The sequence below is a fragment of the Hippocampus bargibanti genome, linkage group LG05 (assembly GCF_051943395.1).
Source record: "Hippocampus bargibanti isolate YZ-2025 linkage group LG05, ASM5194339v1, whole genome shotgun sequence".
NCBI classification, from domain to species: domain Eukaryota; kingdom Metazoa; phylum Chordata; class Actinopteri; order Syngnathiformes; family Syngnathidae; genus Hippocampus; species Hippocampus bargibanti.
In genome coordinates, this window is record NC_142738.1 from 22,055,446 (window position 1) to 22,074,252 (window position 18,807).

Below are 18,807 nucleotides of genomic sequence, written 5' to 3' on the forward strand. Positions count from 1 at the left end.
CCTGCCAGACAGTTCAAGGCTCAGCATCCTTCTTCTGGCATAGTCACTCTCTCTCCTCAAGGCTACCCAGTCATAACTTCTTCATGTCCACAAATGTTTTTTTAAATTATTTTTCAGGAAATATAGTCGTCCAATCCGATTTAATGCAATGGATAATCACACTCAAGTGTATCAGAACCAATCAAAGTCCCCCGAGGAAGGCACTGTATGTACACCCAATCCATTTTCTAATCGTCACGAGGGTCGCCAGCATCCTGGATTGAAGTCTATCCCAGCTGTCTTGGTGCCAGTAAGTGGGGTACAGTACAGTGTGTATGTGTTACGTTTGGTAGATTGCGAATGGTAGATCATCGACACTGGCGATAATCTCCCATTCGCACACACAGTCACACCAACGAGAATTTAGAGCATTCCATTAATCTGTCATGCACATTTTTTAAATCAACCTACCATGCAAGTTTTGGAATGTGGGAGGAAACAGGAGTAACCATGTCACAGCTACAGCATCAGTCCTTTTACATTTCAGTAGATTGGCAAATTAATGTGTGGTTGGCATGAATGTGAGAGTATGTGTGTGTAAAGCTCTATACCGTTTAAAGTAGATACACTCTTATGACGTCCACTTCACTGAATATTTTGATATTTCATCTGTTGGACAATGATTTATTTATTTATTTATTTTACAGATTGATATATATCCAATGAAAGTGACCGACTGAGGCGTTGACAGAAAAGGGGATAAAATAACACAATGGACTGACGATTACAGTTTGGTTCATCTTGCACAGGTGCCCAGGCAACTGACGAATGATAAATGACTGAGCGACAATGATCTGATCAAGGCAGGAGGCTGATTGGACAAACGGTGGACAGTCATGGAGGCCTATGCCTAATGACGGGCTAACTGCTGGCTTCAATCAAATGAGAAGGCACTTGAGTTTAAATGTGTGTGTGAGAGAGAGAGAGAGAGAGAGAGAGAGAGAGAGAGAGAGAGAGAGAGAGAGAGAGAGAGAGAGAGAGAGAGAGAGAGAGAGAGAGAGAGAGAGAGAGAGAGAGAGAGAGAGAGAGAGAGAGAGAGGCAGACAGTGATGTCAGTGGGGGATGGAGACGTAGTTTAAGGCTGGAAGGCAAGTCATCTGCCGCTGTTACTGGCTCCTGACAACCTGAGCCTCCCCTGCTTGCCCACATCTGTCACCTCCCTCCCATTTTCCATCTATCTCTCTCTGCTGCGCCACCACCATCCATCCACACCGCCAAAAAATAAAATACAAATATGAAACCCTTCAGACACACACATCCTTGTCGCGGTTAACCGTATCTGTATATATATATATTGCTAACTTAGCAATATTGCTAATAACCCGCTATATATATATATATATATCCATCCATTTTCCGTACCGCTTATTCCTCATTAGGGTCGCGGGGGGTGCTGGAGCCTATCTCAGCTGTCTTCGGGCACGAGGCGGGGGACACCCTGAATTGGTTGCCAGCCAATCGCATATATATATATATATATATATATATATATATATATATATATATATATATATATATATATATATATATATATATATATATATATATATATATATATATATATATATATATGTCAATCCTGCCCGCCGACAAAACAGTCAGCCAGCCTGTCATCTGTGAAAATGAAAGTGAGAATGGCAGAAGTGGGGAAAGCCTCATGATGGGAAGAATAGCCAAAATCTGGGCAGATGTAATGAGGGAGACTGGGAGATGGATAAGGACCCCTCAAATAGAATCAACAAACAATCAGTTTAAAAAGAAGGGGAAAAAATATGTGTTGATGGATGAACCGAGGAACAAACCTGACCTTTAGATGAATCATACGCCTCTCCATCCTTATGTGTCACTACCTCACAGCAATAGGGGAAAAGGGGCAATTCCCTAGCCCCTTCTTCTCATCTTTCGGTTTTCCACACTACCTCATCGCTGGCTTCTGGTCACCCACTGGTGAACTCACCCATCACCTCCACCCGTGATCTTCCCAGAGGGAATCATTTTCACTCTAACAACTTCAATTAACCAAACCCCTTCATGCGCACACACACACACAAACGCACACACACACACGCACATACACACACACACACACACACACACACACACACACACATCATGGATACAACAATCGCTTTTTATATCAGTCACAGATATTAAGGTCCCTGGACTCACTTTCGCCTGCAATACAGTGCGTAAAGAAATTTAATGCCACTAAGACATAGTACTTTCAGCAATGATAAAACTCTAAATTGTTTGGGCAACCAAAGCCCAATACACACTTCATATATGTAGTGTGTATTGGGCTTTGGTTGCGCAAATTCTCATTATATCGATATTCTCGGGAGTCAGAAAAAATATCAATATAACCGGACTATCGATATATCCGATCCTGCGGCATGTAAATTTTCTCCTTGCGTTCATAGAAATAGTATCGTAATAAGCAGTACTATCGATATAACCGATATCGATATAACGAGACTTTATTGTATTACGTGTCAGCTCCCCTCTGAGTCCTTGATATCTGGTTTCTCGTGTTCCTCTTTTCTGATGATTCCATCACTTGGGACCGCTACATCCACTCCAACGGCGTTCTTCTGCCCTTTATCTATGTGGTATCTATACCCTGTCTTAGTGATTACTCATCTTGGGCTGTTCAGTTCTTTGCAGAACAGCAGTGGGAAGAGTACATCACCTTCGTATATGCCAAATTTGATGTACACTTGCTTAAGTGGCTTGCCATTGGCTTCAATTGTGGTTTTCCACATCTTCATCGGGTTCGCAACAAAAGGCTCTTTGGGTCCTGTTGACCTTATACAACTCCAAGAATTCAATGATCCATGTGCGTGGCATCGAGTCATAGACTTTCTTGAAATCAATCCAGGCTGTGCGCAGGCTGGTATGTCGGAACCGTCAGTCTTGTGTGTCTTTTCTGTCAACTAGTAGCTGATGTTTGGCCCCTCTAGTATCTCTACCAATTCCCTTCTGTACTTCTCTCGTCTACTGATGCATGTGTTCACTTATCTTAGCCGCAATAATGCCTTACATGAGCTTCCATGGTGTCGGGAGACAGGTTATTGGCTGATAATTGTAACAGGCTGCACCCTTTGAGGGATCCTTCATGATCAGGACCATTTGCCCTTTGTGAGCCATCCTGTGTGAGTCCCATCCCTCAGCCACTACTGTATACTATAAGAAGATCACTGGACTGTATAGGATGTTTTATCCTTCACTTGCTCCGCTGTACTTCACTGGTGCTCATATTTTTTCAATAATAACTTCACAGATGTGGATACAATCTGTCCAATCGGGCCCTAATTAGCACCTAATTATGACCTGCAGGGAATTTGGGTTTTATTTTAGTGGTGATAATAAGAAAGGAATTGGGACTGCAGGCAAAACAAGGTACAACAAATTTGCCTGATTTGTCTAGCACATGCAAATATACGTACAGTCACACACCCTTTCATCCTACATTAAAACACATCCAATTTGTGTTAAAGTGTCACTTGTGTTGCTGTACACAGCAGATATCTCACTGGGCTTAGAAGTGTGTAATTGCTGTTGATTGCCGTATTATTACCACGCTTAATCTGAGTGTGGGTGTGTAATAAAAGGATCTCCAGCGGGGACGTTCTCAATTGAAATCAGAGTGTTAGGGCCAAGAAAAAAGTCAAAAGGAGTGAGGAAGGTGCAGGAGATGGGAAGGAAGGTGAGATAAGGAGGCATTGAAGAGGAGTGAGACTAATTAATCACAAAGAATGCAAACAGTGAATCGTGAGTTGGGCATCACATGAGTGATGGCTTTGTGTTCATTGGCCCCATTTCTAAACAGAGGAGACAGGTGTGCGGATGTGATTAGATTGCTGCACGGTATAGAGCAAGCAGCGAGGGGTGTATACTATCAGTCTCAGGCAGACATACCGTGGTCCCAAAAATCTACGCAAGAGCAAAGTGTTGATTCTGTGGAGTAAACGGAGTTAACATGACAAAGTATAGTGTTTGGTGTCCAACAAGACTCATAGGGAAAAAATTGTCACACATTTCGTAAGGAGGCGGATGAAAATCAAGACAAGTAGTAGGGAGAGAGCCCAGGAAATTTTGAACAATGCTAAGAAGCAGTGGTGGCTTGTCAATCAAAAACAAGGCGCTGCCCGGTTGAGTCACTTTGAAGGGGCTAAAAATCTCATGATGAAAGATGAAAATAAACAGGCAAAGAAACAGATCAATATAAATGTGCGCTAAATCTCAGCAAGTGTGAGACCTGCAGGTAGCATATTGGTGACCCACGGTGTATTTGATCCATCGGTGTCAATGTGAAGATAAATGGCTGTTTGTCCATATCGCTGATGTCAGATCACGATCATATTGCCCAAATGATAAACATTGAATGGGTTGCTCTTGTTGATGATGCAGGGATTGTTTCTTTCTTTCTTTTATGTGTGCAAGAGGAACATCACCATGACACAGGGCAGCAAATGAAGGGTTACCGGTAAACTGCTATGACTCTTAAAGCAGCAACATTCAAAAGTCGAGGACACACGACACATGGATTCTAAAATTTATAAACACAATACTGGAAAATTTTGCTGTTTGCATGCATCTTGGACAACTTAGATAACAAATGAATACACACAGTTTTGACAAAGGCCTTATCCTTTCTTCTAATAGTTATTCAGCCTCTTCAATAAATGCATGCATGAGTGTATGCCTTGAGATCCATATTCTCTCTGAGCTTTAAAGGACAACCGACGTCTCCGGACAAGTTGTGTCCATTAGTTGTAAAATGGCTTCAAATGACTTCTACTGAGCGTATTTTAATAAGATTCCACCGCATATAGCTATATTTTACGTTTTAAGACTCGCGCTGAATATTCAGGAAGTCTTGTTTTTGAGTTGGTGACGAGTCCATACGTGACGTCACGAAAGGAACGCCCCTGACCGAAAAAAAAGACGCATTGTAGCGGTCCTTCCATCACGTCAATGTATTTTGCTGTACTTGTTTGGCCTGGAGACCTCGTGTTGCACCCAAAAGCCGCCAGATGATGGCATCCAAGGTCCATATAAGGAATTTATCAGCCTGTGGAAACGGAGGTGGCCACAGGAGGTCGCCATTTTGTGCCTCTTTTTCGATGAAACATTTCCCTCAATGTTGCCTCATAATGGCACGGAATAAATTCTTTAATCGATTGCAAACCTGTATGCTTTCCTCTTCAGAACTATTTGAATCATATTCCTAACTGGGTGTGTAACAAGAAACCATATTCTCCGAATCTGAAGCAATTGTTTTGATTTTGAAGCAATGCAAGACGTCTTGGCGTGACGTCACGAACTGGGGGCGGGACTTTCTGAAAATGCCCAATTCGGTTGTCGGTTGTCCTTTAAAGGAGAACCGACATCACTTTTTTGATAGATGGATGGATGGATGGATGGATGGATGGATGGATGGATGGATGGATGGATGGATGGATGGTGTGTAATGATATGAGCAAATTGAATTTGCATGTTCTACTAGTGATACCTGGCTTTAGATCAAAGGAGCACGCGCGCTGCTGCAAGGCAGTCTGATGAGAGCCTACGAGAGCCACACATGTCAATTGCCTTCTCCCTCCAACCAACACAGCCGTCCTAATAAAGAACCTCAATTCTATCCAGAAGTTGTATCATTTACCGAACCCGCTTACACAAAGCAACATGGATGGATAGATAGATAGATAGATAGATAGATAGATAGATAGATAGATAGATAGATAGATAGATAGATAGATAGATAGATAGATAGATAGATAGATAGATAGATAGATAGATAGATAGATAGATAGATAGATAGATAGATAGATAGATAGATAGTCTCTGTGTGCCTTGCGATTGGCTGGCAACCGGTTGAGGGTGTCCCCGGCCTCGTGCCCGAAGATGGATGGGATCGGCTCCAATGCTCATTGTGACACCGGTGAGGATAAACAGATTCAGGAAAAAAACGAATGAACGGACGGACGGACGAACGAACGAACGAACGAACAAAGGAATGAATGAATGAATGAATGAATGAATGAATGAATGAATGAATGAATGTGAAAAGTGAAAAGTTTGAGATCCATGATTGACAGCCATGATGAAGTTAGGAAGTCATGCAACTTGTCAGAGCCGTTACTCAACACACACCGTCGAGACCAAACGAATTTAAAGTAATGGCGGTGTTGTAACTACTTCTCGTAACACGACAATAGCCCGCGCCACAAAAGGAACAGTGCATGTGTGACGAAACAACTTCGTCAGACGTCCTATTTCTTGCCCTTACGGAAATCTGACAGTTGGGGGCGCAAAAGCCGCACTGATCAGAGTCAGAATTAGAAAACCTTTATTCGTCCCACAATGGGGACATGGAAATTATGGAATAAATCACAAATTTTTAGGTAACGGGCCAGCACAAGCTTCATTTGGTACACACACATTTCGCATACATTTTTTTTTCTATAATTCTGCTTTAGTCAGATAAAACGGTTTCATTTGAATAATGTATTTGAATAATGTATTCAATGTCATCCATTTGCCTTATACAACTGTGGTGAGTTAGGAGAGATGCAGTTTGTATTTATCTATTTTAGGCGAAATAAACCGGAAGTTGGTAAAAAGAATACAGGTAAGCGTGCATTATTTTTCCATGTAAACTTTTAAAATCTGTGTTTTTACCTTGTATTAACCTCAAATGCTTACTTAGGTATTTGATATGCAGTATAAATTGGCAGTTTGAGTTGATCTTATATATTGCATAGAAGCGATGTGCATTTCGTTAAACGTAGTGGTTCAAATCCTGAGTTAAATAGAAAAAAATCAGTATCATGTCCCTCTGTTAATCACACAGGCACAGACACAATTTCTGGCAGTCAGACAAAATTTAGCTGTTTTTCATTTTAGCATGCAGTCTATGTTGCATAAACAATTCAATTATACATTGGGTGGATGTGGGTAGAAATACACGTTCACACGCAAACGCACACACACATGCATACGCACACACACACACACGCAGACACACACCAACACACACATGTATACACACGCACACGCACACGCACACACTTCCTTGGCTGGAAAACAGTTGAGATCGGCTCCAGCACCCCTGATCCCTCTCAGGATAATCATGTCATAATATATATGTATATGTATATATACGTCTGTGTAAGCTCTCAGTCGTACAGGAGTGGTCCATCGATGAGAAGGTTTCTTCAGCCGTCCTCTGTACAAAAGTGAAGGTTTCGGACGTTTCGCCTCCTATCCAAGAGGCTTCGTCAGCGAACTAAAGTCTGACTGGTCGTATCGGCCCCATTTATATATCCCTAATGTCCAGACCTGGTGGCGCCGGACACAGCTATGATAGGTCCCTACTCTCAGGTTGGGGGGGTAGAGGACCCCTCCCTGTGGCCCCACTGATTGTTCCTACATTCCTGACCCACTCCCACCGGTATCACCTCATCAGCATAACGACCCTCATCAGCATTACGAAAGTTGCCTAACCTGTTTTGCCTAAGCAGGCTATTGTATGAACGATCCAAATTGAACCTCACCCCACCAGACCGGTTTAATGAAGGATTTTGTTGTTTTATAAGAATCGCTTCTTTTACCCCCCTTTCAAACCATCTATGTTCTTTCGCTAAGATTTTAACCTCATTGTCATCAAATGAGTGTTATTTTTAATTTGCAAGGGAGAATTGGATCAAAAATTTGTCAGACAGAGATCTCTCAGAGACAGAAAAGGCGGTACTTACCAAAGGTTTACATTTCTCAGTGACTCCTAAAACTATACCTACAATAGATTACATCACAGCTACTGAATCGGCTATTAAATATGATGAGTTAAAGCAACAGTTTGATCGACACATTTGATGCTCCAGGGCCCGCAGAACTGATTGTGAAGGCGTGCAGGTAACTTTCTGACCCTGGTCATATGATGGCTGAAATGTGATTGATTAAATGCTTAAATACAAAAACGCGCCTGGAAGCAGCAAAACAAGGGAAAAGTTATGAAAGGAAGCTGAAACGTCTGTGTAAGCTCTCAGTCGTACAGGAGTGGTCCATCGATAAGAAGGTTTCTTCGTCAGCGAACTTTAGTTCGCTGACGAAGAAACTCTTGGATAGGAGTCTGTGTAAGCTCTCAGTCGTACAGGAGTGGTCCATCGATGAGAAGGTTTCTTCAGCCGTCATCTGTACAAAGTGAAGGTTTCGGACGTTTCGCCTCCTATCCAAGAGGCTTCGTCAGCGAACTAAAGTCTGACTGGTCGTATCGGCCCCATTTATATATCCCTAATGTCCAGACCTGGTGGCGCCGGACACAGCTATGATAGGTCCCTACTTCAGCTTCAGTAGGTCCCTACTCAGGAATGTAGAAACAATCAGTGGGGCCACAGGGGGGGGTCCCGCGCCCCCCCCCCCCCCCCCCAACCTGAGAGTAGGGACCTATCATAGTTGTGTCCGGCGCCACCAGGTCTGGACATTAGGGATATATAAATGGGGCCGATACGACCAGTCAGACTTTAGTTCGCTGACGAAGCCTCTTGGATAGGAGGCGAAACGTCCGAAACCTTCACTTTGTACAGATGACGGCTGAAGAAACCTTCTCATCTTGGATAGGAGGCGAAACGTCCGACACCTTCAAAAAGTACAGATGATGGCTGAAGAAACCTTCTCATCGATGGACCACTCCTGTACGACTGAGAGCTTACACAGGCGTATTGCTGCCAACTTTGGGAGAGACATCCTTCTGCTGGTATGTAACTTAGAAAAGGCCACCTTTCAATTAGCTGACTTAAAGAACCACCTCACTTTAGTTCGCTGACGAAGCCTCTTGGATAGGAGGCGAAACGTCCGACACCTTCAAAAAGTACAAGAAGCTGAAAGACAATTTGGAATTATTTAATATGAATTCATGGACAAAATATAATTAAAATCAGTCTGTGATTCAGACAGAGAAGGCTTTGCCACTGAATGTTTACATACAATTCAATGTGATGTGGACGCAAGGTCTGGAATATGTTCTGTTCAGGATTCCAGTTCTGGCACCGGTGCCACTAACACTTGATTTGGAAATTTTTCAGGCGGTCTAGCAATTTTCTTCCGCATCCGGTCAAAGACGTGACACCCAGCACGCAGTCTTCCCTGTGGCCCCGCCCTCTGTGTCCCTTTTCTCATTACTATGCGCAAACATCATCAGGGTAGGGAAGGAGGGAGGTAGCGTGGACGATGTTTAAATTGCCATCCAAGTCTTTCCCATAGCGATACCACCATTGCGGCAGAATTGCTACAGCAACCAAGGCAACGCAACGAGAGGCACGCCAGCCTCACACCGAAGCATAAACGGTAAGAGAAATTACAAATCAACTTTATAAACCAGTCTAGGTTTTTAAGCGGGGGTACAAGTGAATGTGATTTCCGGGTATGCAACGTTTATTAGACCGGGAAGAGGTGTGATGCAGTTGATTACATGTGATGTCATAAATCCATCCATCTATATATGTAAACTGTTGAGGTTATTGTGATTTTATTTTCTGGGGCCTGTTACATCCTAGACTATATTATACCATAATTAATTATACTATTGCAACACGATGCGTTAACGTGGCTTGGATGCTGTACCTGGTCAATCTGGTCTGGTCAGGATCACAACATGAATTCCCACTTGTTGCCGACAGTGTGTATATAAATTATATCCACTTCCTATGTTTATATTATTTGCCCTGCCATTACAGAGGTTCTAAACACATGATTAAACTGAGTCCATCGCAACAGAGGGTCAATGCGTGTTGCAGTGTTACACGTCCAGCCGAAGTGTAAAATGGAGGCGACCCTCCTCTCCCCAGGCAGTGGTCTACGTTCTTGAAATCTCAGATTGACCAAAAACACGAAACGCACAATAACCCGCATCATTAATCTTGAAGCTAAAAGTGCGACATGTTGAATTAAATGCGAATTGGTTCGCCGATGTGGTGTCGAAGAGACTTGGTGCAAAGTCTATACAAAGACAAAAAAAAACTGTAATTCATTTCCCATTCCATCTATTGGATGTCATTAGCTTGCATGTGTACCAATCGTCAACATTGCAGTGAAAGAGTGCCAATAGGAAAGTTTGTCTCTCATGTTAGTGTTTGCGCGTGTGTGTGTTTGACCGCCTGTTGACCTGCGATAGGAAAACTGCCTAAAATCCCACGCTTGTATGAGATAATAGCTCTGTTTTTGTGTAACGGTTTAGTTCCTTTTGTATGTCTTTCATTAATTCACTATTTGTGGGAAGTCACATTCAGACACGCATCAAAAGGTTGATTGTGATTGATTGTCCGACATATTTCACCCAAAAATACACTACAAAAGGGACTACCAGGGCTAAAATGAGGTGCCGATGCTGAAAGTGATGAGAAAAGTTTGTTTTTCTTTTGAAACCTAGCACACCTCTCAAAGATAAAAAGGTCTGCCATCCTTTCCACCACCGTATATCCTGCTATTGTGTGTGAACTCTGCACATCAGAGTGTAATCTTGCACATGCAACGGCTTGTAAGTAGTGAGCGCTGTAGGAACCATAAATAGTCTTGTATCTGTGACGTCAGCTGGGAGTGGGGGGAGGCTGTGCTGCACGTACACATGATTCCGCACTGCCTCCCTCCACTCCTGAGAAATTACCAGGGTCTGTCTAGAGACGTTACGAAGCAGGGAGGTCTTGTCCGTGCAGTGGTTGCTATGGAGATTGGGGGAAGTGAGACTGCAAGAATCAATGAATAGGCTCAGCAATATAATATAAGGAAATATCCGTAGAAGGCAGTGACAAGTGTACACTGTTGCAGTGATATTTTTTCACAATGTATTTATTATTGTGATTCATAGTTTGTAAAAAATATATACAAATAAACAATTAGATGAATAAATAGTGGCCCGGTAATCGAGTGGTTAGCACAGTGCAGAGGTCGTGAGTCCGGCCTCCCTGTGTGGAGTTTGCATGTTCTCCCCGGGGTCACTTGGGTTTTCTCCGGGTCCGCCGGTTTCCTTTCACATTCCAAAAAAAACATGCATGGCAGGCCAATTGAACACTCTAAAATGTCCTTTAGTCTTTAGAGTTCTTTATCTCTGTGTGCCCTGTGATTGGCTGGCAACCAATTCAGGGTTTCCCCCAACTCGTGCCCAAAGACGACTGGGATAGGCTCCAGGACCCCTTTCAACCCTAATGCTGTGATGAATATTTAGCCTTATTTGGATACAATCGAGCTGACCATCTATTTCTATCGTGTTTGTCCTCATTTGTGTCGTGAATAAGCTTGGAGCCAATTCCATTGTGAAACATTCATACGTTTTGTACAGTGCTTGTCCGCATTAAATTAATAAAGAGAGTGCGCGGAGTGTGGCTAAAAGGGCGACTCAACCCTCCTTTGGGAGCCAAACAATCACAGGGCACAGTTTTACAAACAAGTTAACATTCGTGCTCACATTGCCTCGAGGAACAATCTCAGAGAGAACATATAGGCTCCATAAAGAAAGGCCTGAATTCTAAAGTACTAACTACTAGTAGTAAACTACTAGGCCTCTGTGCTGTTCACACTGTTATTCTAAATCACTTTCAACATGCTATAATAACCAACAATATGTAGATGATGCCCCGAAAGAATTTGAATCCCCTTGTTTGTGTTTCAGCAAAACCTGTTAATTTCACTGCCATTTAGTGGATACATTGTCACTTTTCTTTCCACAGATGGCCACCAAAGATAAACTGATCACCCAAGTGCTGAAGGAGGAGTCAGGGAGCAGCAGGAACAAGGTGACGGTGGTAGGTGTCGGCATGGTGGGCATGGCCACAGCCATGAGTGTTCTGCTCAAGGTAAGAGACAAAAAAGAAAAACAGCGAGATAGGAATATATGCAGTGAGCATCTGATTGTGAATATAATGCTACTGGTGATGCTCTTCGCAATGGTGTTAACTTGCAATCCCTGATTTTGGAGTTTAGTCAGAAGATTAACATTGCAAGCATGTCTTGGTGTCATACAATGCACCTTTACACCATTGTAGTTCCTGTTTATCCATCCATCTTCTGTCGCTTATCCAGGGTCGGGTCGCGGGGGCAGCAGCTTCAGTAGGGAAGCTCAGACTTCCCTCTCCGCAGCCACTTCTTCTAGCTTGTCCTGGCGGATACCGAGGCGTTCCCATGCAAGCTAGGAGACATAGTCTCTCCAGCGTGTCCTGGGTCGTCCCCGGGGTCTCCTGCCAGTGGGGCATGCTCGGAACATCTCACCAGGGAGGCGTCCTGGGGGCATCCTAATCAGATGCCCGAGCCACCTCATCAGGCTCCTCTCGATGTGGAGTAGAAGTGGCTCAACTTTGAGCCCCTCCCGGATGACCGAGCTTCTCACCTTATCTCTAAGGGAGAGCCCGGACACCCTACGGAGAAAACTCATTTTGGCCGCTTGCATCCGGGATCTCGTTCTTTCGGACACAACCCATAGCTCGTGACCATAGATGAGGGTTGGGACGTAGATCGCCCAGTAGATTGAGAGCTTTGCTTTTTGGCTCAGATTCTTCCTCACCACAACAGATCGGTACAAAGTCCGCATCACAGCAAACGCCGCAACGATCCGCCTGTCGACCTCTCGTTCCCTCACACCCTCATTCGTGAACAAGACTCCCAGATACTTAAACTCCTTCCTCCACTTGAGGTAAAATGTCCTCCCCGACCCGGAGAGGGCACTCCACCCTTTTCCGACTGAGAAGCATTGTCTCAGATTTGGAGGTGCTGATTCTCATCCCAGCCTCTTTATATTCGGCTGCGAAACGCTCAAGAGAGAGTTGGAGAGCGCCACTTGAAGGCCCCAACAGTACCACATCATCGGCAAAAAGCAGAGATACTATACTGAGGCCACCAAAACGGAAACCTTCAACGCTTCGGCTGCGCCTAGAAATTCTTTCCATAATGGTTATGAACAGAATCTGTGACAAAGGGTAGCCTTGACAGAGCCCAACCCTCACTGGAATCGATTCCGACTTATTGCCGGCAATGCGAACCAGACTCTGACATCAGTCGTAGAGGGACCGAACGGCCTGTATCAGGCGCTCCTGTACCCCATACTCCCGAAGCACCCTCCACAGAAGTCCACGAGGGACGCGGTCAAACGCTTTCTCCAAGTCCACAAAGCACATGTAGACTGGTTGGGCGAATTCCCATGCACCCTCGAGGACCCTGCTAAGGGTGGAGAGCTGGTCCACTGTTCCGCGGTCGGGACGAAAACCACACTGCTCCTCCTCAATCTGAGGCTCGACTTTCCGACTGACCCGCCCTCTAGAAACCCTGAATAGACCTTTCCAGGGAGGCTGAGGAGTGTGATCCCTCTGTAGTTGGAACACACCCTCCGGTCCCCCTTTTTAAAAAGGGGGACCACCACCCCGGTCTGCCAATCCAGAGGCACTCTCCCTGATGACCACGCAATGTTGCAGAGGTGTGTCAGCCAGCACAGCCCCACAACATCCAGAGCCTTTAGGAACTTTAGGTTGGATCTCATCCACCTCCGGGGCCTTGCCACCGAGCAGCTTTTTAACCACATTGGATGGTGGAACAGAATTTCCTCAAAGCGATCCGGAAGTCGGCTTCCATGGCCTCACCGTACTCTTCCCATGCCCCAGACAAGCTAGCTCCTAGGATCATTGGGACACACAAACCCCTCCACCACGGTAAGGTGACGACTCATGGAGAGGAGTTCCTGTTTAATCCCAGTTATATGGAATAAGATACTTTAGTTTTATTTATTTTTAAATCACGTTTTCTTTTTAGCTTATGCCCTTGCCAATTGTCTGCTCTCTAGTCAGCCATGTGATATATCCACAACGTATGGATTGGTCTCGAATTCTGTTGACTGAAATGGTGCCAGCAGCGGGATAATGGAGCCACTGTGGAGGACGGCAAAGCAAAAGCTGGGCAGCATCAAAATGTGTGGTGTGGCTCTTAGCCTTTCCAATTCCTCTTTTGGAATTTTTAGTGGGCCTCTCTTTCATTTAGATAATGGGTAGCGTACAATCTCAGCAGTCTTGAACCAAAAGGCCATGGCACATCAATCTACCAAAAAAATATATCTACTGTATACATATATATGCAGATAACGACAATACTGCAAGAGTAAAATTGTCCCATTATTGCCGTCGCGGTAAGGTCAGAGCAGCACACCCCATTTAAAAAAATAGCTGAAAACAGCATTGTGAACAACAGGGTTTACAGATACCGTAATCTTTGTAATGTTGAGCTAAAAGACAATCCGACTGGCGAAGTGTATTTTTTGTCACTGCTATTTACAGGTAAAATCCGACTTGACCTACGACCACCCGTACTTACGACCATGACCTCCAGAGCCTATTTTTTTTATTTTACTTCTACGCCTGGCACCGCAACGCACTAGTAGGCCGGCAACGCGTATGACAATTTTGGCCAGCCAGCCAGAATTTCACTCTCTCACAGCAATCGACCGTGTGATGGCACCAGAGGGGGGAGTTTGCGAGTCATTGTGCTTCTGAGTCTATATTTACCATTTTGAATGTATTTCGACTTAACGACCATTTTGACTTCCGACCGTTTGGTCGGAACGGAATTCGGTCGTAAGTTGTTTTTTACCTGTATATGTACAGAAACTGACTCATTCTCACAATGAAACATGTAATTTTGTCATTTGCTGATCAGGATCTTTGTGATGAGCTGGCGCTGGTGGACGTGATGGAAGACAAACTGAAGGGCGAAGCATTGGACCTACAACATGGCTCCTTCTTCCTGAAAGCGCACAAGATTGTGGGAGACAAAGGTGAGAAGAGGACAACAAATCAAATGGATGAGAACAACTGTGATCTGGCAATTTATAAATCAGTACGTGTGTGTTTGAATGCTCCAGACTACAGCGTGACCGCCGGCTCCAGGGTGGTCGTGGTGACTGCTGGCGCACGTCAGCAGGAAGGAGAGAGTCGCCTCAATCTGGTGCAGCGCAATGTCAACATCTTTAAGTTTATCATCCCCAACATTGTCAAGTACAGCCCCAACTGCATCCTGATGGTTGTCTCGAATCCAGGTAAATAAGAACCACTGACACTCACCTCAAATACATTATTCGGAGGAATAGATAGTGTGGCTCTGCTCTTAACACTTTCCACTTCATTGGAAAAAATGTATGACCAGAACCATTTTATATTGAATGCGTATACTACCTAAGGCAGGGATGCCATTTTTTTTTTGTGGGTGACATTCCAGTTACGATTTCCCTTTGATGGTCATAAGAACTGTGAAAACAGCTAAAGTTAAGAATAATGGTTTATTTGACTATTGTCTAAGTTTCTGTAATGAGAAGTTTGGCCACGAAAACATTGTTACAATGCATCTGTTATTGATTACATTTGCAAATTTGACATTTTGGTGCAGATTTTAGCAAGTGTCATGAAAGTCGACATGTTTGATTTGTTTTGGCAAGCTACATAAAATGATTCCAATCTCCACACATTCTTAAAACTGCAGAGGTTGAAAATGTTAAGCCAAATTTGGGTTCATGGTTGGATATGGACCTTTATCTCCATGTTGAAAGTCAACCGTGTTACCCACGCACAACCACATCAGAAATATTTCCATTTGAATTGAGTTTTGTGTCGTTTTTTTTTTCTACTAAATTGAAACAACAGGGTTTGTATGAAGTCAATTCATCGTGTGGTCCATTTTCCTCCTCTTAGTGGACATCTTGACTTACGTTGCTTGGAAGCTGAGCGGTTTCCCACGTCACCGCGTCCTCGGCTCCGGAACCAACCTGGACACGCCCGCTTCCGTCACCTCATGGGAGAGAAACTATCCCTCCACCCTTCAAGCTGCCACGGCTGGATCATCGGAGAGCACGGGGACTCCAGTGGTATGTGGCTCCTCACTATAAATAAAATGGCAGCCGATATACAGGCGCAGCTTAAATTTAGCAACCTCAGAGTGGCCAGAAATGAAAATTGCCTTTATCTGAGCGACTGTATTTGGCTTCTTCAAGTGCCTGTGTGGAGTGGCGTGAATGTGGCCGGCGTCAGTCTTCAGGACTTCAACCCTAAAATGGGGGGCGACGGAGATAGCGAAGACTGGAAGGTGGTGCACAGAATGGTGGTTGATGGGTGAGTACTTTTTGTCACAACCCGTCAAGTCCTTGCACGCCCCCGTCTCACTGTGCAACCGCGGCAAGGTTGAATTTAAAGTCCACAATTGAAGTCAGTGTCACTGACCATCCCAAACAAGGAATTTGAACATGGCGCAAAGCCATCAGGCAGGTGGTTGTACAGTGTTGCACGACAGGATGTAGTTAGATCAGGGTTGGGCAAAACTTTGTACTCCAAGGCCACATTAGAGTTTCAAACTAACACATAGGCCAAGTCATTCAATGATAAGTAAAAAAAATGCAAATGTTTGTGAAATGTTTTGTAAATGATTGATGGCTGGCTTAAAGAACAGACTTGTTCGTATTTGCCTCACCCTGACCTGAATATAGGCTGTGTATAAGCACTCAGTTCAGAATTATTTTCTTTTACAGAGTAATTTAAAAGCACCGGCAGCTGAAACCGTGTGCCATCCATAAAAATCAAATAGGATACTATTAAACATGACATCATTCACAAGCAATAAAACAGGAAAAGTAGAAACAATAGAAATAAATGGCATTGTTTCATGCTGTATTGAAAGCCAAGAAATAAACCTATTGGCATAAGCATTGTGGATTAAATGCTTTGTGTTTATCTTCCTGCTTCATGCCTGGATCCACTCTTTCAGCTTTTTTTTGGTCAGTGAAATGGCGTGTCCAATGTTCAGTGGGAGGTCAACAAAGTATCCCCTCTGATCTTCCGCTTAGACTTTAGTATCTCCAGAAGCAACCGCCAACGTTCAGATTGCAGGAATAGGTTAGGTTTATAATGCAATGTCCGAATCTAAACGTGCGTTTCTACCTCGCACGTCGTGTTTTTAGGGTAGTACAATAGGCTTTCTGATTTGAGATTAGAAGCAAGACCTTATCAACACCGTATTATCTAAACTGCTCATATGAAAAATGTCGGCATTTTCAAATGCAAATTGCGTCACATCCTGACAATGTGTATGCGCGCTGCAGGGCCTATGAAGTGATCCGGCTGAAGGGTTATACTTCATGGGCCATCGGAATGTCTGTGGCTGACCTGGTGGCGAGCATCACCAAGAACATGCACAAAGTTCACCCAGTGTCCACACTCATCAAGGTAAGGACACATCATTAGGGACGAAATCAAACAAGCTCAGTCCAGAAGAGCTGTTTTTGTTCACCCATTCAATCAATAAAAGTGGCAACGGGTTGTGATAGAATTGTGAGAATTGATGCATATGCGGTTCGGCAGGGAATGTATGGCGTGCACGAGGAGGTCTTCCTAAGCGTCCCATGCGTCCTGGGCAACACAGGCCTGTCGGACGTCATCAACATGAACCTGAAGCCCGAGGAGCAGCAGCAGCTTCTGAACAGCGCCGAGACGCTGTGGGCCGTCCAGAAGGAGCTTATTCTGTAAACAGGTCCCACACCTTGACCCCAAACTAAACATCACAAAACATTGTGCATTGGCCCAAGCGACTCCCTTGTGTTTTCTGTGTCCCGCTGTGGCAAATGGCCTCCATAAAGACATATGAAGGTGCAAAAAGTGGAAGTTAGTTTCAGATACTCTGTTAACCAGTAATTTGTGTCGTATGCTCCCATCATTGTATGTCTAACCAGAAACATTCACGACTATTTAGCTGTTAATATCAGCTAGTGTTGACATTTGGGAACGTCTTGTTTGAAATCCTCCAACTATGGTGTTACTGTGCACTGTTATGGCTACTTTCACACACTCCTTTTATGCTTTATGTAATGGTTGTATATCTGTTTTCTTGGTCCACGCATCGGTTTGAGTGTTTTTTAGTTGTTTTTATCAAAGTCTGATGGAGACATTCCATTTACAGTGGGGGCAGTCTTCCTGTCCAGGTGATCTTACAAGAGTAATCAAATGCCTTCTCCATACATGACCACAAGTGCACTGATAGGTTAAGAGTAATGGAAATTCACTATGCTCCTTGTGTGGTTGGGGATGCTACTGAATGGAAATAATCAACACATTTTTGCACACGCTATCTTTCTCAAAAAGAATTGTATTTATTTTTCTCAACATAGACTCGAAAGGACATTAACATAGCATAATGTGTCATTTCCTTGATACAAGTTACTGCTCATGGATAATTATTCTTTCAAGTATTAAATATCATAGCAAATAACTGTATCTGGACATATTTTCATGTACTGCAGTATAAAATAAAGCCGAGATATGGAAACGAGTTTCTCACTTTTCTGCTTGTTCACTTTTAATTTTATCGATAACAAGACGTTTGTATGCCAGCATAGTTATAAAGTCCTGTTCACATAGTTAATGTTTTTTTGCAGCTTGACTTTGAAAGGTTACAGCCAACTATGAAGTATGGTCATGACTGAAAAAAATAAGACTATACATTTATCTACTGCAATGAATGACACTGTGAAAGCATGTCGATATGTGCGCCACAACGCCCATAAGGTAGTGATGGGTCCTGCAAAACCGATGTGTCGACACACATGCCAAGCTCACAGAACAATCCCTGCAATGGTGCGCGTACTGCTTCAAGGCGATCATGTGAACAATACTTGAACTGGGTCAACTCCGTCCAGGGGGATCAATGCCGCAAAAGCCAGCCAAACTGTGTCTAAGGAAGCGTGTCGAGCAACCTGAT

At 43.9% G+C, this 18,807-nt stretch overlaps 1 protein-coding gene across 1 annotated transcript; it reads left to right on the forward strand.

The window, feature by feature from the left end:
• Positions 1-9,227: 9,227 nt before the first annotated feature.
• ldha (lactate dehydrogenase A4) lies at positions 9,228-18,378 on the forward strand. The gene is given in 9 exon segments (XM_088997314.1): positions 9,228-9,387; positions 11,763-11,888; positions 14,728-14,845; positions 14,933-15,106; positions 15,756-15,833; positions 15,836-15,928; positions 16,055-16,172; positions 17,156-17,279; positions 17,415-18,378. Coding segments are annotated over 8 exon segments (996 nt in total). The 5' UTR covers positions 9,228-9,387; the 3' UTR covers positions 17,580-18,378.
• The last annotated feature ends 429 nt before the right edge of the window (positions 18,379-18,807 follow it).